This window comes from Bos grunniens, chromosome 4 (genome assembly GCF_055505025.1).
Source record: "Bos grunniens cultivar Pamir isolate PY7600 chromosome 4, Bosgru_T2T1.0, whole genome shotgun sequence".
NCBI classification, from domain to species: domain Eukaryota; kingdom Metazoa; phylum Chordata; class Mammalia; order Artiodactyla; family Bovidae; genus Bos; species Bos grunniens.
Window position 1 is genome coordinate 75,826,223 of NC_141168.1, and position 24,519 is coordinate 75,850,741.

Below are 24,519 nucleotides of genomic sequence, written 5' to 3' on the forward strand. Positions count from 1 at the left end.
ATGTAGATTATATATTATATATACATATATCTAAGTATAATCATGTATATATATATACATTCTAACTAATACGTTGTTCATACAATAATTGTCACTGAGTTGTATATTAATAACATTGCAGTGTGTGCATGCTCGGTTGTGTCCGATTTTTTGCAAGGCTGCCAGGCTCCTCTGTCCATGGAATTTTCCAGGCAGAATACTATAGCAGGTTGCCATTTCCTCCTCCAGGGGATCTTGGTAATTAAGTATTAATTTGCTGACCCTCTTTTCCTTTGTGAACAACAGATGGATTTGTGAATAATATTGATAGCTAAGTTTGGAAAAGAAAGCTAGAATCCAGAAACAGATTTTGAGGTAATAAAGCCTCTGTGACAACTGATAAATATAAAATATAAAAATTTTAAGACCAATTTGTTTCCAAAAGGACAGCATAAATTCTATCTAGTAATTATCAAGTGCATTCTCTACGTTTCTTTTTTTTTTTTTTTTTAGAAATGCTTGCATACTCTTGATTTTTTGGTGTAAAAGCACACCCTTCCCCCGCCCCCCCCCCCCCACAAAGGTCAGTTTCCCCTTTTCCCCAAATCCCTGGATCTTGGAATGAAAGCCACCGTTCTCCAGCCCTCCCCTCCTTCAGGCCATCTTCATTATGCACTCAAAAAAATATGGAACGCTTCACGAATTTGCGTGCCATCCTTGCGCAGGGGCCATGCTAATCTTCTCTGTATCGTTCCAATTTTAGTATACGTGCTGCCGAAGCGAGCACCTCTACGTTTCTTAGAAGATTAAATGCCAACTTAATAGAAAAACTTTTATTCCTGTGTGTCTAACCAAAGAGAGGTCTGAACTGCGACATTTGGTGAAGACAGGCTGTCCAAGTACGAATATTTTACTTCAGAAGCTGCACACATGGGTAAAACGCTTTCCAAAAACAAGAATGCTTTATTTCAAAAGGAAGTGTTTTATCTTTTCTTTCTTTGACATTTAAAGATTGCCAGCTGCCTGGAATTGAATGTGTTGCTTTATCATTTAAAAAATTAAGGAATAAATAACAGTACAATGTGTGTTTGAGATTTCAACATACTCATGAATTGTAACATTGGAAATCTTCATTCCTAGATTTGATATTTAATAAATAATAATTGAGTGACTATCCATGACATATCAAAGATGCTAACATTTACCTGGAAAATATTCAGAACTGTATGTTCTGATATCAAAAATACTGAATTCACTTTTATTTTTTTAATTTAATTTTTATTTTATATTACAGTGTAGTTGATTTATAATGTTATGTTAGTTTTAGGTGTACAGCTAAGTGACTCAGTTATACATGCACATACATCTCTTCTTTTTCAGATTCTTTTCCCATATAGGTTATTACCGAGTAGTGAGTAGAGTTCCGTATGCTATAAGCCAGGTCCTTGTTGATTATCTATTTTATATATAGTAGTATATATATATGTTAATCCCAATCTCCTTATTTATCCCTCCTCCCACCAACTTTTCCCCTTTGGTAACCATAACTTTGTTTTCAAAATCTGTGAGTCTGTTTCTGTTTTGTAAATAAGTTCATTTCTGTTGTTCTTTTATATTGTATATAAGTATTACTTATATTCCATATAAGTGATATATGATCTTTTCTCTGTCTGACTTCAGTTAGTATGATCATCTCTGGGTCTACCCATGTTGCTGTAAGTGGCATTATTTCATCTTTCAATGGTTGAGTAATATTCCATTATTATATGGAATCTTATCGAATTCCACATCTTCTGTATCCACTCCTCTGCTGATGGACATTTATGTTGCTTCCGTGTCCTGGTTGTTGTCAGTTGTGCCGCAGGGAACACTGGGGTGCCTGCATCTTTTTGAATTATGGTTTTCTTCGGATATATGCCCAGAGGTGGGCTTGCTGGATCATATGTTAGTTCTGTTTTTAGTTATTATTTTTTTTTGTAGGTTGTGGAAACTTCCATAGATATATTGAGCAACTTTCAAAGATCAGATTTAAAGGAAGAGTTCTTGAAAGTTTCAATGAATCAAACCCAATTGCACATCATAATATACTTTCTTACGGTTATATCTGAACACACTGATTTTGAAACTATAGTGCAGATAAAAAACAGTAATCTTCCAATGCAGTGTTGGATTTAGTGTCAAAATGGATATGTGAATTAAGAGGTGCATAATAAGTACTCAGTAGTTTAAAGTGGTGTTACATTGCAGCTGAAGACCACACAGTTCCTGTTGGTTCTTGACAAACTCAAAGCAAATATTTTAAAGAATTGCAGAAATATTCTGGCAAAATGAAGCCACAGCTTTAGAAAAGGATCATAAAACTTTGATCAATATAGAGAACAAGCCTTTATTTCTGAAACTGTAGTTAAACATTGGCCAAAGATTGGCCACAATGAACATAAACTAGATTCTGGCCACATGAGAGAGGATCCACTGGAGTTTGAGGTAAAGGCCAGAATTTTGAGGGATCATTTATTGAAACAAGACATGAACTGCATATTATCTTGAAATTTCTGGCTATGGCCAAATTCTACATTTGGGCCCTTTTCCTATTAAAATTGAAAACCATCACTCAAAACTGAATATACAATTTATTTTGCTTTCTGTGAAAAGTTGATTCAACTTGTTGGGGCCTACTTTTACACTGTTTGGAAAAATCTGTATAATTTACGTGTGTGTGCTCAGCTCTGTCCAACTCTTTGTGACCCTGTGGACTGTCCACAGGCTTCTCTGTCCATGGCATTTTCCAGGCAAGAATACTGGAGCAGGTTGCCAGTTCCTACTCCAGGTATTTCTAGTTTTATAAGGAAACCTCTGTACTGTTCTCCATAGTAACTGTATCAATTTACATTCCCACCAACAGTATACCAGGCTTCCCTTTTCTCCACACCTTCTCCAGCATATATTGTTGGTAGATTTTTTTTTTTTTTTTTTTAGTAATAGCCATTCTGATTGGTGTAAAGTGATACCTCATTTTTTGTAATTTAGATTTGCATTTCTCAAGTGATGCTGGGCATCCTTTGACCTGCTTTTTGGCCATCCATGTGCCTTCTTTGGATAAATGTCTATTTAGATATTCTGCCCATTTTTTTATGGATTATTTATTTATTTTGATATTGAACTGCATAAACTATTTCTACATTTTTGGGATTAATCCCTTGTTGGTCTCTTCATTTGAAAATATTGTCTCCCACTCTGGGGGTTGTCTTTTCATTTTACTTATGGTTTCCTTTGCTGTGCAAAAGCCTTTAAGTTTAATTAGGTCCCAATGGTTTATTTTTATTTTCTTTAACTTTAGGTGATTGATCCAGAAAGATACTGCTGCGATTTATGTCAAAGAGTGTTCTCCCTGTGTTTTCTTCTGAGTTGTGTAGTATGTGGTCTTACATTTAGTTCTTTGATAACATTTTAACTTTCTAAGTGGCACCTAAAACAATTGCTTTACGAATCCATGGTGTCTTAAATTGGATGAAAATCAGTATAATATAAAGATCCTCATCAACTTTTGAGACCCCTTTTGTAACAGGTTGTTGACGGTGTACATTTATGAATACGCCTCTCTCCTTGTACTCAGTGTTGGCCAGAAATCAAGGCAGAAGTTTCACTTATTTAACCATAAGTGAAATTTCACCATAAGTGAAAATTCTGAAATTGGAGACAGATATATAACAAAAAATAATTGGGAAGTCTGCTACATTTGAAAAAGGAAACTCCAACCTGGGTATGTTCAGTGAGATTTATTTTCTAAGTTTACAGAGCTGAAAGCTAGTCAGCAGAGCAGGATCCAGTGGATGGTCTTTGTGAGATTGTTCTGTATCCACTACAGGGTGATATTCGATGCAGAGCCTTCGCATGGCCCAGCCATCCAGCAGCTCTGTGTGTCTCCGCAGGCTGATGCTGCCGTGGTCGCCGGATCATCTGTTGACAAAGCTCGTCATTGGGCACATTCACCAGATGCACTTGTAGTACTTTTCCTCCAAAGGAACGAGCCCAGGTGGTCGCAGTTGGGGTCTTGTTCTTCTGGTTCCTTCTGATCATCTCACGCCTAGAGTGTGTAGCGTGCAACGGTGCATCATAGCGCCAGCACTTTGCGTTGTTTGAGCACCGTCACGGGCGTACACAATCCTGTGGATTCAGCGGTGTCCATGTGCTGCTCCCTCCTCTCACCCCAGGGATACATGAAGAGTCACGTGCACAGCACTGTGGCGGCAAGGGGGCCCTGCAGGGGCATGTGATGCATCTGAGCAGACAGATGAAGGAAGCAGACGAAGGGCCCGTGTTTGGGACAGAGGAGAGTGTGGGCAGAGCTGGAAGCACGCACCCTCATGGGCCGTCTTACTGACTTTGTCCTCATTCTGAGAACAAAGGACATCTCTAGAGGTTCCCCTTTACCACATCCCCCTCTTTAAAAAAAAAAAAGATATGCCTTTAAAAAGCTCTCTTCTGAAGTCTGGATTTTGTATGTGTTAGGGGTGGGGTATGTTAAGAGAGGATAGGTTTTGGTGGAGACCTGCTTCTAAGGATTAATCTGGATGAAAGCCTGAGTCGGGGGGGGGGGGAAATGGGTTCCATGTGAATAGACAACTTTAAAAAAGTTTCTTGTCCAGGAAGAAAACAGTCCCCAAACCCATTTTTCACCCTTGTTTCGGTCTCCAGGCCCCTGGAAGCCTCTTTGCTCTCTCTTTCATCACCCCCAGAGCAGCCTGGATCCCAGAGATCCGTTTGCACTGGGTATCAGTGCTCACCTTGGATCCTTCCTTCCCTGTGATCTCAAACCCTGCCTCAGACTCCCTGGGGCACAGATCCAGTTTCTCTTCCACACTTGAAACATGTACTTAATTTCCCCTAATCCTTTACTGGGTTAGTAGGCTTCCAGTTCTGACTCATCCCATTTTTAACTCCTAGCCCCAACCTGCCCTACAAAGTGGCCAAAGTTGGCCACCATCCAGAGACTCTCAAATCTTAGTGATGCAGCTTCTTTATTGTCTCTCTGAATTGATCTTTCCTTTCTCACTATCACCGTCTCATCATCTTTTGCCTGATCTGCTATTCTGCCTTTTAGTTCTTCAGTTAAAAATAAATGATTATGATAGCTGCCTTGAAATTTTGCTGGGGATGTTAATTTAAATGCAGTGTGTGAAACATGCAGCATAGAGCCTCACTGTTAGTGACGTTCTGGGTTTCTTCTGTCTCTTGCTCGTTCATTTCTGTCCCTGGCTCCAGGTTTTAGCCACTCCATTTTTGTTTTTATCCTGCTACCAGAGTTGTTGTCCCCAAACATGCCCTATTTAAGTGCCTTTAGTGTTTCCGCATTGCCTGAGTGTAGCTAGACCTCCTCAATGTCACAGCCCCAGGCCCGTCCTTTTCATCCCATCCTCACACCTTTACCACCCCGACTCTCAAAGCCTTTCTTGCATCTTATGTTCCAGGTACATTTGACAACTGGGTGTTGTCTGAAAACCCTGCTTTTAGTTTTTTGTGTTTGGTTTTGAGTCAGAGTTCCCTTTTCTTTTTTCTCCCCTATCTCTTGATTGTTGAAAACAGTGAGCCAATACTTTATTATACATTTGGTAGAATTATTACATATGTGTGTCTATATGAATGTCTGTGTGTAACAAGTGCACACAGTCTCACAAACTGTTAGTCATCCCAGGGGGTGGGCATGAAGTCAAGCTCTGCCATTGGCTAGACATATTATCTTGTCCAGAAGTGACTTAAACTCTATATCTGTGTATTTTCATCTCTATAGTGAAGTAGGGTTTAAATGGATGGTTTTTGTTTCTGCCTGGACCCAAACTTTATTATAACCCAGGTAAAGCTATTCTATAGGAGGAACTGAGATAAATCTCCCAGATCCTTTGCTTTCTAATAGAAGTTAACAACTTTAGATGTTAACTGGATTAGGGAATAAAGAATTAGTTGTGTGAGTAGCAGGCACTTTATGTATATTATGTCATTTAATCCTTTGAAGCCTCACTTGAGATAAGTAGGTATTTAACAGATAAGATGATGGAGGACTGGAAAGGTTAAGTCACCTGCTCAAGACATCAAGCTGGTTAGACTGTGGTAGCTTTTGGGCTCTCGCACTAGCAGCCATGCCTGAGCGGAAGTGGGTGCTTCAGCTTTCGTCAGCTGTGGCTTCTTAATACACTTTTTCTCTGGACCATGAAGTGTTTACTCCAGACAGTTTTGGGGGAAAAGTGTTTGGTTGTGTGTACGTGTTCATCCTGGGGTTTGAGTTATTTCCCTTTCTTCCTGGTAATATTTCTGTTTAAACACCAGTGAAATCAAATCATAATGCTTAGCTCTCTGTTATTTGTGCTTATTTTTCTCAGAAAGCAAATGTTCGTTTAACAGAATAGGAAGGGGATGAAATCCTTGGCAGGTGAATGGATAGTCTTACTGTATCGTTGCTCACTTTAATGTGTCTGGAATCCTGTATAGCCCAAAAGCAAGGATTTCAGTGCCTTGAGGGAGGTGGTGTAAGTGGGCGTAGGAGCAGTAACGAAGAGGGTGGCAGCCACGGCTCGGGTTTATTGAGCTGGTGAGCCTGATGCGTGGGACTAACGCATGTGAGGATGTGCATACACGTGTGTTACATTTGCTGTATACATTTTGCCTGCATGTTTCTAAGTGCTTTACTTGCATTTGCTCTTTCAATCCTCTTAATAACTTTGGAGGCTGGTATTATTATCATCTCCATTTTTTAGATGAAATCAAGGCACAGAGAGGATAGGACACTTGATTAAATTCGTAGAGCTAGGATTCATGCTTGTGGTTCTATATCTGAGTTAATTGAAATTTGTATTGTTAACCTGTTACATTGATGAAATGTCTCTCAACTAATGTGTATCTCCTTTTTTGGTGTTTGGACTCAGTGCACTTTTTGGAGGGCGTTAGTTTGTCAACTGAGAAAGCAATGGCACCCCACTCCAGTACTCTTGCCTGGAAACTCCCATGGACAGAGGAGCCTGGAAGGCTGCAGTCCACGGGGTCGAGGCGCTGAGGGTCAGACACGACTGAGCGACTTCACTTTCACTTTTCACTTTCATGCATTGGAGAAGGAAATGGCAACCCACTTCAGTGTTCTTGCCTGGAGAATCCCTGGGACAGGGGAGCCTGGTGGGCTGCCGTCTATCGGGTCACACACAGTCAGACACGACTGAAGTGACAATAGCAGCAGCAGCAGCAGCAGCAGTTTGTCTTCAAAGTAAAAATAACTAGGCCTTGTGGGGTTGTAGTAAGTCATTGGAATTAATGAAATATCCTGGAAGAACTAAGACAATCCTTCTTATTATGTGTTATTAACCATGATATTTAAAAAATGTAGATATGAAATATTACAAATTCATGAAGTTACTTTATTCTATAGACTTATTGAAATGGAAATTTTTCTTATGTTTCAGTGCTGGCTAGTGAAGTAGATTTGTTTTGAATTACAACACATAAGCAATTTTTAAAATGTTTGGCAGTAATAAGGAAAACAAACACCTTTTCTATTTAGCAAGCAATAACAGTGGATTCTTGGAGAAGGCAATGGCACCCCACTCCAGTACTCTTGCCTGGAAAATCCCATGGACGGAGGAGCCTGGTGGGCTGCTGTCTATGGGGTCGCACAGAGTCGGACACAACTGAAGTGACTTAGCAGCAGCAGCAGCAGCAACAGTGGATTCTAAAATGATATTTTGTAGGAAGAAAGTTTCAGCCTAATAGAGGCATAACAGCATGTGTATGTTTTAACTTCTTTATGTTAAAACTCAGTATATTCTTCTCCCCTCTGCTTTCTTTGTTTTTAGGTCTTCACCAAAGAACATGGATGAAAATGAAACCAACCAGCTCCTGATGACAAGTAACCAGTATCCTAAAGAAGCAGTAAGAAAGCGCCAAAATTCACGAAATTCTGGAGGAAGTGATTCTTCTAGGTTTTCCAGGAAGAGTTTCAAACTGGATTACAGACTAGAAGAAGATGTAACTAAATCAAAGAAAGGAAAGGATGGGAGATTTGTTAACCCTTGGCCAACGTGGAAAAATCCCTCTATTCCAAGTCTTCTCAGATGGGTGATAACGGAAAGAGATCACAGCAGCGTTCCATGCTCCAAAGAGGTAGCGTTTGTCTTCCAAGTGCTGTGTATTTGCTCTTTTTTTTAAAAAAAAATTATTGATTTATTTGGCTGGGCTGGGTCGTCTTTGCTGTGTGGGTGTTTCTCTGGCTGTGGCAAGCTGGGTCTGCTTGCTAGTCGCGGTGCCCAGGTTCTCGTTGGCAGCAGCTTCTCTTGTTGCAGAGCATAGGCTCTAGAGCATTTGGGCTTCAGTAATTGCAGCATGTGGGCTGAGGAGTTGCAGCTCCCAGGCTCTAGAACACAGGCTCAATAGTTGTGTTGCACAGACTTCGTTGCTCTGCGGCATGTGGGATCTTCCCAGGCCAGGGATCAAACCCGTGTCTCCTGTGTTGGCAGGCAGATTCTTTACCACTGAGGCACCAGGGAAGTCCTGTGTATTTGCTCTTAATATATGTATTCCTTAACTTTGCTGTAAATTGTATTATGACACTCCAATTAGGTAATCGAGCCCTTTTATAGGATAAGGTTGTGGAGAGATGACATGAATAAGGTACCTCCACATTCATAGTGGAGCCGCAGAGTGCACGTGTGTGTAACTAGCTCTGATCCGGTAGCAGCTGGAAGTAGGAACAGAATGTCTTAAAAGTTCAGGGAAGGAAGTTGTTGATTCTGACTGGTGGGATTGGAAATGGTTTTATAGAAGAGATGATCTTTGAGGTAGGCCTAGAAAGATAAAAAGTATTTGGCAATGGTTTTCCCAGTGGATGGTGGCATGAAGAAGGTCACAAAAGGTGAGAGTGCATGACGTGTTCCAGATTGTACTAACCCGTGCTTTGGAATATGGATTATGAGGGTTAAGCCTAGAGTGCTTGGTTCTTCATTCTTGGATAAAGCTGCTAAAATTTTAAAAGAAATCATCAAAAAACCTTCCATTCCTTTAAAAATTGAGAGTAGGTTCCTGGCCTTTCAATATTCCAGTTATACTTACGATGAAACAAACTTTGGCCCACAGTTTATTAGATGAATGAGATTTCACTTTGGCTGGGAGTGGGCGGCTCCTAATTGCAGTAGGACTTTCTTCTCTTAGTTTCTTGCCGCTCTATTCCTCCTAACCCACCTTGTCCTGTCTCTTCCAGCAATGCCTGTCCTGTCAGACATTGTGGGGAATTGAGAGATAAGGAAGTAGACATAGGAAGTGGATGGGATTGGAAGTGGGAAGTGGGTGGGAAAAGAGTGGGGACATCCCTGAAGGCTTGATCCACAGTGAGGCAGGAGGTGGGAGTAAGTGGGTGGTGGCGACATTGGATCTTTTAGGTAAGTGTGTCCATTTTTCTTTAAAGGATATGGGATTAAAAAACAAAACACAACCCATATTGTCACTTCAATGCCATGGAATGTGCGTACTATTAATCCTAATTAACAGAATTAGCATGAATAATATTTTCCCAGCACTTTTTAAGAGTGAGTCAGGAGATTAATAAATAAAACCTTATTGTATGTTTAAACTTTGTGGATGGGAGGAACAAGAACATTTTTGTTTCTTCTAGAAAACCCGGTATGAAGAGAAACGTGGAGTCAAGCTGTGAGAAGAGGGGCTTAGGGCAGGAGGCCAAGATGGGTGGGCTACCTGTTGGGTAAAATTCCTTCCTGGTATTTGGGCCACAGCCTCTAAAAATATAGCAGGCAGTGGCACCCCACTCCAGCGCTCTTGCTTGGAAACTCCCGTGGACAGAGGAGCCTGGTGGGCTGCAGTCCATGGGGTCTCGAAGAGTCGGACATGACTGAGTGACTTCACTTTCACCTTTCACTTTCATGCATTGGAGAAGGAAATGGCAACCCACTCCAGTGTTCTTGCCTGGAGAATCCCACGGATGGCGGAGCCTGGTGGGCTGCCGTCTCTGGGGTCGCATAGAGTCGGACATGACTGAAGCGACTTAGCAGCAGCAGCAGAGTTAATTTACAAGCTTCTTGCCATGTAGGTATTACCGAAATAGTGACAAGAGTACCCTATTCCTTACAGAGATCCATGCTGATTATCTGTTTTATATTTAATGGTATCTACATGTTAACCCCAAACTCCTAATTTATCCTTCACTGCCAGGTTTTCTTGTGCCTACAGCAGCCACCACTGAGCTTTCCAAGTCTGCGAGTCTATCTGTTTGCAAATAACTCCATTTGTATCATTTTTCCTTAACTATACCTAAAAGTGATACCAGATTTTATTTGTCTTTCTCTGACTTCCTTCTCTCAGTATGGTCATTGGAAGGGCCATGTACATTGCTGCAGATGGCATAATTTCAATTTTTTTAATGGCTGAGTATATATTCCCTTATATGGATCTGCACCACATATTCCTTACCTATCTTCATCTGTCTTCTTCATCTGTTGATGGACATTTTGGCTGAATCCGTGTGCTGCTGCTGTGAATAGTGCTGCGGTGACTGTTGGGACGCGTTTGTCATTTCAAATTACGGATTTCTCTGATAGACACCCTGGATGGTACTGCCGGGTATATAGCTTGATACTGTTAGTTTTTAAAGAGCCTTCATACTGTTCTCCATAAAGGCTGTTACCAGTTAACACAGGAGGGTTCCCTTTTCTTCATGGCCTTTCCACTATTTATGCTTTGTTATTTTTAAATTTTATGTATTTGTTCATTCAATTTTGGCTGTACTGGGTCTTCATTGCTGCACAGGCTTTCCTCAGTTGCAGAGAGCAGAGGGGCTGCTCTCTCGTTGTAGTGTGTGGGCTTCTCATTGCGGATGTTTCTCTTGAGGAGCCCGGGCTCTAGGTGAGCGGGCTTCAGTAGTTGCGACACGTGGGGTCAGTATTTGCAGCTCCCGGGCCCTAGAGCTCAGACTCAGTAGACCTGGGACACAGGTTTAGTGGCTCTGAGGCATGTGGGGTCTTCCTGGACCAGGGATTGAACCCATGTGTCCTGCATGCACAGGCAGATTCTTTCCCACTGAGCCACCAGGGAAGGCCCCCTCCCACGTTTATTCTCTGTAGACTTTTTGATGTTGGTGATTCTGATTGGTGCAAGATGATACCTCATTATACTTTTGATTTGCATTTCTCTAATGGCGAGTGACGTTGAGCATCTATTCCTGGGCTTTTTTCCTTAAAAGAGCCTTGTGAGTAATATTTGCCAGTTGAAATGAGCTTCTTGAGAGCTTCTTGATTGCCTTGGACAGCACATTGCATGAGGGAAAGCCATGAATACAGTAGCTCTGCGGGCCTTGCGATGCAGTTCCTCACTCCTGGTTTTCCAGTTGTTATTTTGGGAAGTGTCCACAAAGGAGCAGCATCTCTTCTTTCCCAGCACTGGTCACTAAGGGCAACTAGAAGATGAGGGCAAGTCTTGCTCCTGGGTTGTTAGTGGGAGCCCACGGTGCTGGAAGAAACACCCACCTGGGCTACGTCTCGATGCTGTCACCTCTTACCCTTCAGCCTGGGGCAGATCTCAGCCCCTGCCAAAGTGCTGTGTTGAGCTTGCTGTCCTCTGTAGGTGGGGACTCCAAGGAAGGAGGCTGTAGGTGGGAATGCCTGGAGCACCAGGAGACATGGAGGCCAGGTGACTTCTCAAAGCTATTGCAACGACGAAGTCTGTCGTGTTTTCCCTGCACTTAGCTTAGCTTAGTTTTCCGATGGCCCTCCTGGATCAGGACATTCTGGTCTCATTACAGGGTACAAGGCACCACAGGTCCAAGGGGGTTACTCTCTTGGCATGTCCTTCCCAGCTCCCTGAGCCCCATGACAGTCCAGCTTTATAATCTCTCAGGCTCCAGGGATGAAATACTAGCCCTGAAAAGTCAGGCATGAGGTGGGAATAGAGTCTGCTTCTTTCCTTTTTAGGTCGTCATTTAATTTTTAGTTTTATGTTGGAGTTGTTGTTGTTCAGTCATGTCTGACTGTTTGTGACACCATGAATGCAGCACACAGGGCTTCCCTGTCCCTCACTATCTCTGAGTTTGCTCAGACTCATGTCCATTGAGTTGACGATGCCATCCAACCATCCTCTGTCTCCCCCTTCTCCTCCTGCCCTCAGTCTTTTGCAACATGAGGTCTTTTCCCATGAGTTTGCTCTTTGCATCAGGTGGCCAAAGTATTGGAGCTTTAGCATCATTCGTTCTGATGAATATTCAGGGTTGATTTCCTTTATGATTGACTGGTTTGATCTTGCTGTCCAGGGGACTCTGAAGAGTCTTCAGCACTATAGTTCGAAGGCATCAGTTCTTTGGCCTTCTTTACGGTCCAGCTCTCACATCTATACATGACTACTGTAAAAACCATAGCTTTGACTAGACGGACCTTTGTCAGCAAAGTGATGTCTCTGTTTTTTAATGCACTGTCTAGGTTTGTTATAGCTTTCCTTCCAAGAGGCAAGCGTCTTTTAATTTCATGGCTGTGGTCACCATCTGCAGTGATTTTGGAACCCAAGAAAATAAAGTCTATCACTGTTTCCATCCCCTCCCCCATCATTTGCCATAAAGTGATGGAACTGGATGCCATGATCTTAGTTTTTTGAATGTTGAGTTTTACGCCAGCTTTTTCACTCTGTTCTTTCACCTTCATCAAGAGGGTCTTTAGTTCCTCTTCACTTTCTGCCAAAAGGGTGGTGTCATCTGCATATCTGAGATTGTTGATATTTCCCCTAGCAATCTTGATTCCAGCTTGTGATTCATATAGCCTGGCATTTTGCATGATGTACTCTGCATAGAAATGAAATAAGCAGGGTGACAATGTACAGCATTAATGTATCCATCTCCTAATTTTGAACCAGTCTGTTCCATGTCCGGTTCTGTTGCTTCTTGATCTGCATACAGGTTTCTCAGGAGGCAGGGAACGTGGTCTGATATTCCCATCTCTTTAAGAATTTTCCACAGTTTGTTGTGATCTACACAGTCAAAGGCTTTAGCGTGGTCAGTGAAACAGAAGTAGACGTTTTTCTGGAATTCCCTTGCTTTTTCTATGATCCAGCAGATGTTGGCAATTTGATCTCTGATTCCTCTGACTTTTCTAAATCCAGCTCATACATCTGCAGGTTCTTGTTTCATGTACTGCTGAAGCCTAGCTTGAAGGATTTCAAGCATTACCTTGCTAATGTGTGAAATGAGCACAGTTGTGTTGTAGTTTGAACATTCTTTGGGATTGCCCTTCTTTGGGATTGGAATGAAAACTTGCCTTTTCCAGTCCTGAGGCTACTGCTAAGTTTTCCAATTTTGCTGGCATATTGAGTGTAGCACTTTAACAGCATCATCTTTTAGGAAAAAGCTCAGCTGGAATCGCACTACCTCCATTAGCTTTGTTCGTAGTAATGCTACCTAAGGCCCATTTGATTTCACACTCCACAATGTCTGGCTCTAAATGAGTGACTGCACTATCGTGGTTATCCAGGTCATTAAGATCTTTTTTGTACGGTTCTTCTGTGTATTCTTCCCAACTCCTCTTAATCTCTTCTGCTTCTGTTAGGTCTATACCATTTCTGTCTTTTATTGTGCCCATCTTTGCACGAAATGTTCCTTGGTATCTCTAATTTTCTTGAAGAGATCACTGCTGCTGCTACTGCTGCTGCTGCTAAGTTGCTTCAGTCGTGTCCGACTCTGTGTGACCCCATAGACGGCAGCCCACCAGGCTCCCCCGTCCCTGGGATTCTCCAGGCAAGAACACTGGAGTGGGTTGCCATTTCCTTCTCCAATGCATGAAAGTGAAAAGTGAAAGTGAAGTCTCTCAGTCGTGTCCCTTAGCGACCCCATGGACTGCAGCCTACCAGGCTCCTCTGTCCATGGTATTTTCCAGGCAAGAGTACTGGAGTGGGGTGCCATTGCCTTCTTCAGGAGAGATCGCTAGTCTTTCCCATTCTATTGTTTTCCTCTATTTCTTTGCATTGTTCTCTTAAGAACACTTTCTTATCTCTCCTTGCTGTTCTTTGGAACTCTGCATTTAGTTGGGTATTATCTTTCCCTTTCCCCTTTGCCTGTCACTTCTCTTCTTTGCCCAGCTATTTGTAAGCCCTCCTCAGGCAACCATTTTGCTTTATTGCAATTCTTTTTCTTGGGGATGGTTTGTGTCACTGCCTCCTGTACAGTGTTACGAACCTCTGCCCATAGTTCTTCAGGCACTCTGTCTACCAGATCTAATCCCTTAAATCTATTTCTCACTTCCACTGTATAATCATAAGGGATTTGATTTAGGTCATACCTGAAGCCCTAGTGGTTTTCCCTCCTTTCTTCAGTTTAAGTCTGAATTTTGCAATAAGGAACTCATGATCTGAGCCACAATTATTTCAGGGCTTGTTTTTGCTGACTGTGTGAAGTTTCTTCATCTTCAGCTGCAAAGAATATAATCAGATTTTGGTATTGATCATATGGTGATATCCATGTGTCGAGTCATCTCTTGTGTTGTTGGAAGAGGGTATTTGCTATGACCAGTGTGTTCACTTGGCAAAACTGTTAGCCTTTGCCCTGCTTCATTTTGTACTCCAAGGCTAAACTTGCCTGTTAGTCCAGGTATCTTGACTTCCTGCTTTTGCATTCCAATCTCCTCTGATGAAAAGGACATCTTTTTTTGGTGTTAGTTCTAGAAGGTCTTGTAGGCCTTCATAGAACTGTTCAACTTCAGCTTCTTCGGCATCCGTGGTTGGGGTATAGACTTGGATTACTGTGATGTTGAGTGGTTTGCCTTGGAAACGAACCAAGATCATTCTGTCATTTTTGAGACTGCATCCAAGTACTGCTTTCAGGACTCTTGTTGACTATGAGGGCTACTTCATTTCTCCTAAGGGATTTTTTCCCCCCATAGTAGATATAACGGCCATCTGAATTACATTCGCCCATTCCAGTCCATTTTAGTTCACTGATTGCTAAAATGTTGATGTTCACTCTTGTCATCTGCTGTTCGACCACTTCCAATTTACCTTGATTCATGGACCTAACATTCCAGGTTCCTGTACAGTATTGTTCTTAACAGCAGTCGACTTTACTTTCACCACCAGACACATCCACAACCGGGCATCATTTCTACTTTGGCTCAGCTCTTCATTCTTTCTGGAGCTATTTCTCCGCCCTTCCCCAGTAGCATATAGGACACGTGCCGACCCGGGGGCGGCTCATCTTTCAGCGTCATATCTTTTTGCCTTTTCATACTGTTCATGGGGTTCTCATGTTGAAGTAGAGTTAATTAATATGGTTATGTTTGTTTTAGGTGTGAAGCACCTTGATTCAGAAATACTGAGATGTGAGTCTGTTTTACAAATTGATGGATTTGTATCCGTTTTTAGATGGGTCGTGGAGGTGCTTTCATATGCTACTGGTCCTTATCTGACTTGCTTCTCATAGTATGAGCTTTTCCAGAGGCATCACTATCATTGTAAGTGGTCTGATTCATTCTGTTTCATAGCTGAGTAATATTCCCTTGTATATATGGACCCTGTCTTCCTTATGCATCTCTTTGGTGATGGACGGTTTGGTCTTGACTTCCGAGTCTGGGCTATTGAAATCGTGTTGCAGTGAATTTTCATGTGTACAAATTTTTATAGTTTCTTTCAGATATGTGCCCAGGAGTGAGATTACAGATAATTTAGCTCTAATTATTTTTTAAGGGATTCCATAGTGTCTGACTGGTGGCTCTTACCACTTCACCTTCTGAGGAACGAGCTAGGAGGGCTCCCCAGCATTTGTCATTTGTAAAGGTTTTAATGATGGCCACTCTGAATGTTGGGAGGTGATCCCTCATTACAGCTAGAATTTGCATTTCTCCACTAATGAGCTATGGAGGTGCTCCTAGGCTTTTTTTTTTCCCCTGATAGAACGTTATGACTAAAAGTTACCTCACTGCATATCCTGAAATTCACCCTGTTTTGTATTTCCTCGTCATTACCTACAGTGCATTTCTCTAGGGGAGGTTCCCTGCAAAGCCACAGGTCTTATGCGGCAGTCCACCTCAGCACTAGTTTTCCAGGTACTGTTACAGGCAGCAGCATTTGCCCGTTCCAGGCACTGGTTCTACAGGGAACAAGGCGACTAGGGTGAGACCTGCTCCTGGGTTGTTCCTGGGAACCCCGGGTGCCAGAAGAGATGCTGTCTCAATTCTTCCACCCCTTGCCCTTAACCCTGGGACACATCTCGGCTTATGCCAAGGATGGGTGCTGAGGTTGCTGTCCTCTGTGGTGGGGTCTCCAAGGAAGGGGACCAGAGGTGTGGTCCCTGAACCCCAGGAGATGTAGCATCTAGCTGACTTTTCAAAGCTCTTGCATCCCAGGGGGTCTGACTTGTTTTCCATGCACTTAGCTGTTAGCTTACTTGTTGGATGGCCCTTCTGCACTAAGACAGTCTCGTCCCAGCCTGAGGTTCCCGGCACCACAGGTCCAAGGGGGTTGCTTTCTTGGTGCATCCTTCCCAGCTCCCTGGGCCCCATGAGAGTCCTGCCTTAGGATCCAGCCTCAGATACCAGGGATGAAATACCAGCCCCAAACAGCCAGGCATGTGGGGAATAAAGTCAGCTTTTGTCCCTTTTGAGATTCCCTGGTGGCTCAGATGATAGCGTCTGCCTGCAGTGTGGAAAGACCCGGGTTTGATCCCTGGGTTGGGAAGATCCCCTGGAAAAGTTTCGGCAACTCACTCCAGTATTCTTGCCTGGAGAATCCCATGGATGGAGGAGCCTGGCAGGGGGTCCTTTTTCCTATTTTATACCTGTCAGTGTCCAGATGTTCATCCCAAACTGCAAGGTTATCTCTCTCTCCCAGCTTTCCCTTTTGGTAACCCTAAATGTCTCTTTCTGAGCCTGTGAGTCTGTTTCTATCTTACAAATTGGTGTTTTTGTTTCAGTTTTCAGATTGTTCTTGGGGTGACAGCACGTGCTAGTGCTCTTTCTGACTTGCTCCTCGTGTTTCCCGTCCACTGTGACCGGACTCACTTCAGTGTGTGTCACGGCCAAGTGCCCCCTCTTATATCCGTTTGATGTCTTCCTCTTATATCTGTTTGATGGTGAACAGCTGGGGCCTGGCTTCCAGTTCTTAGCTCTTGAAAGCATGTTGCAATGAAACTTCAGGTGACCATGTCTTCTCATTCCAGTTTCATTCTGATACAAGCACAGGTGTGTGATTACAGATCAAATGGAGCAATAATTAGTGTTTTAAGAAACCTGCATAGTGTCCTCTGTGGTGACTATTACCAGTTTACCTTTCGAGCAGAAGGCTAGGAGGATTCCTTTTCCCCACACCTTCCCCAGCATTTACTGTGTGTAGAGTTTTTAGTGATGGCTCCTCTGGTTTGAGGTGACCCTTCATTGTAGTTAACATTTGAACTTATCTACTAATGGATACTGAGCATCTTTAGTATTTGTCTTTTAGTAAAAGCCTGAGAAAAATCTCCCTCTTTAAATGGGCTTCCTGAAGTTTAGCCCTGTTTTGAATTTTCTTTCAGTTACCTGCCTGCATGCTACTCCTCCGAATTTTTGCAACCCTCTGGACCGTAGCCCTCCAGGTTCCTCAGTCCATGGGGTTTTCCACACAGGAATACCAAAGTGGGTTGCCTTTTCCTCCTCCAAGGAACCTGCAAATTTCTCCAGGTGATTAAAAGCTTTGCAGACTTTCTCACAAAACCAATATTGTAAAATTAAAAAATTAAATTAAATTAAATTAAAAAAAGCTTTGCAGGCTTTCTGGTGCAATTCAAAAGAGCACTGGTTTTCCAGTGGTACTTATATTAGTGTCCACAAGGCGGCAGCATTTTCGCAGTCCTAGCAGTGGTTTAATAGGGCCAGGAGGCGTTAGGAAACCTGCTCCTGGCTTGTTCCTGGAAACGCCCGGTGCCAGAAGAAATGCCCTGGAATGTCTCAGTACTTCCACCCCTTACCCTTCACTCTGAACATATGTCAGCTTATGCCAAGGATTGGTGCTGAGGTTTCTATCTTCTGGGCTAGGGTCTCCAAGGGTCTCTTCTGTGGGGACCCTGGAGCACCAGGATGTCTGGAAGCCAGGTGATGTTGCAAAGCTATGCAGCCCAGAGTCAGTCGTGTTTTTCCAGTCCTTGCTTACCTTTCTTGTCCAGTGACCCTCCTGCATCAGGACAGTCTGGTCCCATCCTGAGGTTCCAGACAGGACAGGTCCAAAGGGGATACTCTCTTACCACATGGGTCCCAGCTCCCTGAGCCCCATGACTGCAACATTAGGATGCAGCCAGCTCAGGCTCCAGGGAGGAAGTACGAGGCCTGAGGAGCCAGGCATGGGAACTGAGTCAGCTTCTTTCCGTCGTAGATTGTCGTTTTTCATTCATGTGGGACTACTGTTGATTAACGCTGATGCTTTAGGGGACAAGCATCTCGATTCACATACCGTGATGTGAACACCTAGTCTTTTTTGGAGTCTTGTCCCATGTAGGTTATTCCAGTGTTAAGAAGTTTCTCTGTGCCAGCCAGTTGGGCCAGGTTTCTTACTGATTTAGATCTGTGAGTGTTACTGTAGGTGTTAATTCCAAATAGATTGTTTATTCTTTCCTCCCAGGATTTCCCTTTTGATCCCCTAATTTTCTTTTCTACGTTTGTGAGTCTGTTTCCCTTTAGAAATCGATGTGTTTGTATCTTTGGTCAGATAGCACTTGCAGGTCATATGGTATTCTAGTACAGTTTCTCGTTTTTGGTCATGTGAGAATTTTTGTTGTAAATGTCTGATTTCATGGAGTTTCATGGCTGAGTAATTTTCCCTTCTGTGTACCCCATCTTCCTGAACCATCCTGTGCTGATGGCCAGTTTGTTGCTGGCTTCCAGGTGTGGACAGCATGTTGCAGTGAATGTGACGTGCATATATATTAATTAGTGTTTCTTTCGGATATAAGCCCCGGGTGTGAATACAGATCAAATGTAGGTCTGCTTACCATTCATAGAACCTTCATAGTATCCTCCTTTGGTAGCTTTCCTGGTTTCCCTTCGGAGAATATGGCTAGTGTGTTTCCTTTTAACCAGCTCCTTTCTAGGATTGATCATAGAGTTTTTAATAGTGGACACTCTTCGACTGTTCCAAGGTGATCCCCCATTGCAGTTACCAGTGGCATTTCTATCCTGATGAGTGCTGGTGTGTTCCTCTTATGTTTGTGTGTTTTAGTTTATTCATTTTACTTGGAGGATAATTAGTTTAAAATATTCTGATTTTTTCTTTTTTGCCAGACATCACTGTGAATTGGCTGTAGGCACATGTGTCCCCTCCATCCTGAACCCCACTCGCGCCTCCCTCTCCAGCCCGTCCCTGCAGATTTTCACGGAGCACCGGCTTTGCATGCCGTGCTCCACACATTACCCTGCAGTGGGCATGTATTTTACAGATTCTAATGTATGTTTCAGTGCTGCTATAATGCATGATCCCAGCCTTGCCTCCTGCAGAGTCCAGAAGTCTTATGCCTGCTTTCCATCTGTGTTTCCTTTGCTGCCCCGTATGTGGGATCGTTGGTTCTGTCTCTCAGGATTCCATGTATGCTTTACTGTACGGTCTGTCTTTCTCTGTCTGACTTACTTAACTCTGTATAATAGGCTTTAAGTTCACCCACCTTATTAGAACTGACTGAAATGCGTGGTCTTTTGTTTTTTTAATAGCTGAGTAATGTTCCACTTTGCGTATGTACCATAAATTCGTTATCCATTCATCTCTCAAAGGACAGCTAGGTTGCTTCCACATCCTAGCTATTGCAAATAGTGCTGCAATGAACACTGGCCTACATCTGTCTTTTTCAATTCTGGTTTCCTTGGGGTATATGCCCTGTAGGGCGATTGGTGGGTCATATGGCAGTTTTAATTTTAATTTTTTTAAGGACTCTCTATACCGTTCTCATAGTGGTTGGACAGATAGATAAACATAGAAGAGGAAGTGGACAATTAGGGTAGAACAATAAAGTTTCAAGATTAAGTTAGGACAGAAACCTTTTCCATCACTTCCTGCTCAAGTGTACTTCCCTGTTCCATCCTACACATGGATGGCACAGCTTCAGCTTTTACTTTGAAATTCCTAGTCCAAGCAAAAATTGAAGCATGAATTTTCTCCCAGTGACAATCAAATGAGTAAAGCAAATTGCTCTGGAAAAGAAGAGCTTTTCCTGGTTCAGGGAATTGAAAGTAATGTTTCTGAGGTGAGTGGGAAGGTGGGGTGGAGGTTGAGTGGGTACCCAGTTCTAAAGACAGCCTCATGGGACATACTTGGCAAGTTTCATGAGTGGCTTCCTGGGAGAGACCTCAGTGCAGCTCAGTGGCAGAACAGCAAAGCGCAGTTTGTGGAAGTTTTATAGAACCCAGGAATATGACCCTAAAACGAGCTCCCCTGGCGGCTCAGCGGTAAAGAGCTCACATGCAGTGCAGGAGCTGCTGGACATGTGGGTTCAATCCCTGGGTTGGGGAGATGCCCTGGCCAAGGAAATGGCAACCCACTCCAGTATTCATCCCTGGAGAATCCCCTGGACAGAGGAGCCTGGCGGGCTACTGTCCATAGGGTCGCAAAGTCAGACATGACTGAAGTGACAGCGTGCACACATGTATGACCCTAAAACACAGCTTCTTGTTGCTTAACCCAAGGATTAAATGTAGAATAACCTAAGGTATAGTACTTAACACATCTGTTGTAGTTATTGGTTCACACCTGCTTACCCCCAAAAGTGATCATCTTATCACGTCAGGACCACATTTCACTTTGGTTTGACTAGTGGTAGAAAACTTCAAAGGAAAAGAATGAGGAGAATCATCTTTGCGTGTGATTGTCCAGCAGTGTGATCACAGTCCTCTGCTTTGAATTCTGTGTACTCAGAAAGTTAGGTTCATAAGAGATCCAGGATCTGCAGTTATGTTGTCAAAGGTTTTCTTTACTATTTCTAGAGGCTGACCTCCAGAGGCAGTTTTGCATTAGCTGAGCTTCTGGCACTTACAGAAGAGAGCCTTTACAAATATTTAGGAAAGTCAGCAGTACTCCAAGTTTTAAATTTAATTTTCCCTTTGTCAGCTGTATTTGCGAGTAAGATCTTACATTACTATCTAGTGATTACTGTGTCTGATTCACAAAGAAGTATGCATTTTCAGTAGAAAAGCAAAAGAAAAAAGATTTATCAAATGACTTCAGTTCTTCTCAAATAACCCTTCTCTCTATAATTTAGGTCAAAATGTGCTCATGATGATATATACCTTCTGTTTGTTTTTAAATATAACTGCTGCCTTTCTTTCTTTGTACACATAGCTTGATAAAGAACTCCCGGTGCTTAAGCCGTATTTTATTGATGACCCTGAAGAAGCTGGAGTGAGGGGAGCTGGCTTAAGAGTCACATGGCTGGGACACGCAACAGTGATGGTGGAAATGGACGAGCTCATCTTGCTCACGGATCCCATCTTCAGTGCTCGGGCCTCCCCATCGCAGCGCATGGGTCCCAAGCGGTTTCGTCGTGCCCCATGCACTGTCGAGGAGCTGCCCCGGATAGACGCGGTCCTTGTCAGCCACAACCACTACGACCACCTGGACTGCAATTCTGTCATCGCTCTCAATGAGCGATTCGGTAACGAGTTGAGATGGTTTGTGCCCTTGGGGCTCCTGGACTGGATGCAGAAATGCGGCTGTGAGAATGTGATCGAGCTGGACTGGTGGGAGGAGAACTGTGTCCCCGGACATGACAAGGTCACCTTTGTGTTCACGCCTTCCCAGCACTGGTGTAAGAGGACCCTGATGGATGACAACAAGGTTCTCTGGGGCAGCTGGTCTGTCTTGGGGCCTTGGAACCGATTTTTTTTCGCAGGAGATACTGGTTATTGCTCTGCTTTTGAAGAGATAGGAAAAAGATTTGGCCCTTTTGACCTTGCAGCTATTCCCATTGGCGCGTATGAACCAAGGTATGTAGGTGTCCAGAGAAAGCATTCCTGCTAAATGGTAAATCAACTGGGCTCAAAGTAGTCATGATACATGTAATCTGGGATTTTATGGGTGGTCTTTGTTATACATTGGGTAGGGGCTTGTGCGTCAGACTCAGTTAAAATTTTTTTTTAAATTTTAAACCATTTTAATTAGTCATTATCAGTTAAATTATTCAAAATCAGAAATTATATTGCCAAATAAAAAAAACACCACAGTTTAAAGAATTACTATACCTAGCACAAAGTTCATGTACTATTCCGACTAAAGTTAAACCCATCAGCTGATAATCAAATCTGACCCCAGCTTTGCCTCATGTGGAAGGTACTCTCCTTATAGAAAGAACCACCTTTTGCTCCATGACTGGACTGCCCCCATTCCTGCCCTGTGTTGAGGGCCGAAAAAGCAAGGACTTGGCCTTCAGCATCAGTCCTGGCGATGGTCTCACTTCAGTGAGCAATGCAGTCAGTCGGGTCAAGACACAGTTTCACGACTCATGGTTTCACTGGCCTTCCAACCTCTGCGCTCATCACCTGACTTCAGAGCAGATAAAGGTCACACTAGCATTTGAGACCCCTCCACTGCCTATCTTTTCCTTAACACTATTTAAAGAAAAAAAGAAGTGATTTCAAAGAACTTGGTTCGATTTCCATGGACTGTGGTTGATTTGTACATGTGAAGAGAAACACTGAAAATAATGAGATAAGGAAGGGCTAATTTTAAAAATGTTTTATTTTCTAAGGTGCATGTGTATGTAGGTCATGTATGCAGACAGTGGTATGTAGGATGGCATTGTATGTAGGCAGTCCTACAAAGAAGAACACGGGCACAGACGAACTGAGCAAGTCTGACCATTTGTTCTGATTTTGTTATACTTAAAACTTTTTTTAAGTTCATCGAAACCATTATTTCTCCCTTCTTTCCCCTAGTTTCTTCATTTAAGGAACTAGTTTTACCTTATTAAAAACTATTATGAACCAGTAACATTGCCAGAATTTCCCTTTTCCACATACTTCTAATTCTGAACTCTATGAAATCTCAGAATATCAACCTGTTTACACATCAGTTTTCTATGGTATTGATCCTTATTCAATATATCTTCTTAGTATATTAGACTACTTCTTATATGTAATTGTGAAAATAAGGTTTCGTATGTAGCAAGATACATGTGTCATATATATAGGTGATGATACAATGTGTACAGCTTAAGTACACAAATGCACTCATATAATTCCCCTTCTTGCTTGCATTGTAGCTGTCTTGTTCCTAAGATGGGAGAAGGATCGGGGAGGGGACAGTATTTGCTCTAAATAATTAAATCATGGTAGCCTCTACTCTGCAATCCAGTTATCTGGTCAGTACTAAAGTTTTAGAAGTAATGTTATCAGCAACATTTCAAAGTAGTCTATAAATGTAAGACGATTACACCCAAAATGATTTTCAATGATCTTAGAATGCTTTCATCCTTACATCTGGGATCCCTGTCATCAAGTTTCCTATCCAAGTCAGGTAGGATTTTAAGTTTTTAATTTTTATACCGGAGTGAACATTTTTAATTTATTTCAGACAAACATGAAGGTAGAAAGGAGTATGTGTATTTCTTTGATTTGAAGTACAAGTTTCAAAAAATCAGTAGAAACACCTGATTCTACAGCAGAACCAGTAGAAACTGTTTTCATCCTGCCCTGACTTCTGAGTGTCAGGAGATAGAGCAGAGCAAGTGTTTCTCTCATCTGCTGTTGAGCAGAACACAGGGGCTCTGTCCTGAGCCCTGCAGCTCCTCACCATCGGTAACACCCCTTGTGCTGTTGCTAGACTGGCTTTTCCAGAATGTCTCTAAAAACCAGAGCAGCTCCCTGCTGGAGCCAGATCGCTGAGTTTTAACTGCAAATCAGCTGACAGTAGCAGACCCAGGATATAAATAATGTGAAGACACTTGTTTTTCTAAAGTGGTGGCTGGGAAAGCAGAGGATTTACTTGTAGATAGTACATTTTACTTATCAGAAATAATTCTTTGTCCTGAAAGTGCTGGTTTTATCAACTAAGTTGGTGCTGTATTTGATGCTTTGAATAAACTCTGTCTTGTTTAATGCTCACAACACTCCTGTGAAGTGGGAATAGCTACTATTTCACAGACAAGGAAGATGCAAGCTGGAGAATTTGAAGTGGCTGCCAAGGCATTCCCAGGAATCCGTAGAGCCAGGGTTCACGCCCAGGCCCCCTGTCTCCAGAGCTCTGCTCTTCCCAGGCGTGAGGCAGCCTCAGCATTTCTACACTCTGTCCAGTCCCCCAAAGTCCCCTTTTTTCTTAACAAACCACACACTTCATCTTTGGTTGTATGATGTTTAATTAAATCCTTGATTAGTAAATTGGATTTTTTTTTTTTGCTCCTGATATTACAAATTATACAGTAATTTTTGTTTGCTGTTCACTTTAGCATATTAAAAACGGTTTCTGTAAGTTATTCAGGTTATTTTGCAACTGAAGTTTTGATTTTTAACTTGTTACCCATTATTCCACTTCTTTGATTAACACCAAGACTGCAAGATATCTTTTTAAGATAAGACATTTCTT

At 42.6% G+C, this 24,519-nt stretch overlaps 2 protein-coding genes and 1 non-coding gene across 17 annotated transcripts in view; 1 reads left to right on the forward strand and 2 right to left on the reverse strand.

The window, feature by feature from the left end:
* NAPEPLD (N-acyl phosphatidylethanolamine phospholipase D) overlaps positions 1 to 24,519 on the forward strand; it is a 92,875-nt gene that overhangs the window by 58,983 nt on the left and 9,373 nt on the right. For 7 of the 10 annotated variants that reach the window (XM_086397055.1, XM_086397053.1, XM_086397059.1 and 4 more), the window contains exons 2-3: positions 7,815 to 8,121; positions 21,283 to 21,926. In XM_086397055.1, the coding sequence (XP_086253181.1) occupies positions 7,831 to 8,121; positions 21,283 to 21,926 (935 nt within the window). In that variant the 5' untranslated portion in view covers positions 7,815 to 7,830. Of the gene's footprint in view, positions 1 to 741; positions 914 to 7,814; positions 8,122 to 21,282; positions 22,930 to 24,519 lie in introns of those variants that run through there. The other 3 variants (XM_086397054.1, XM_086397057.1, XM_086397058.1) reach the window with 3 other exon arrangements.
* The window catches only part of ARMC10 (armadillo repeat containing 10), a 137,209-nt gene that overhangs the window by 42,418 nt on the left and 70,272 nt on the right, over positions 1 to 24,519 (reverse strand). The window lies entirely within an intron of this gene.
* On the reverse strand, positions 660 to 766 carry LOC147374400 (U6 spliceosomal RNA). Its single transcript, XR_015163327.1, has one exon. It is a non-coding gene; the product is annotated as a U6 spliceosomal RNA (small nuclear RNA).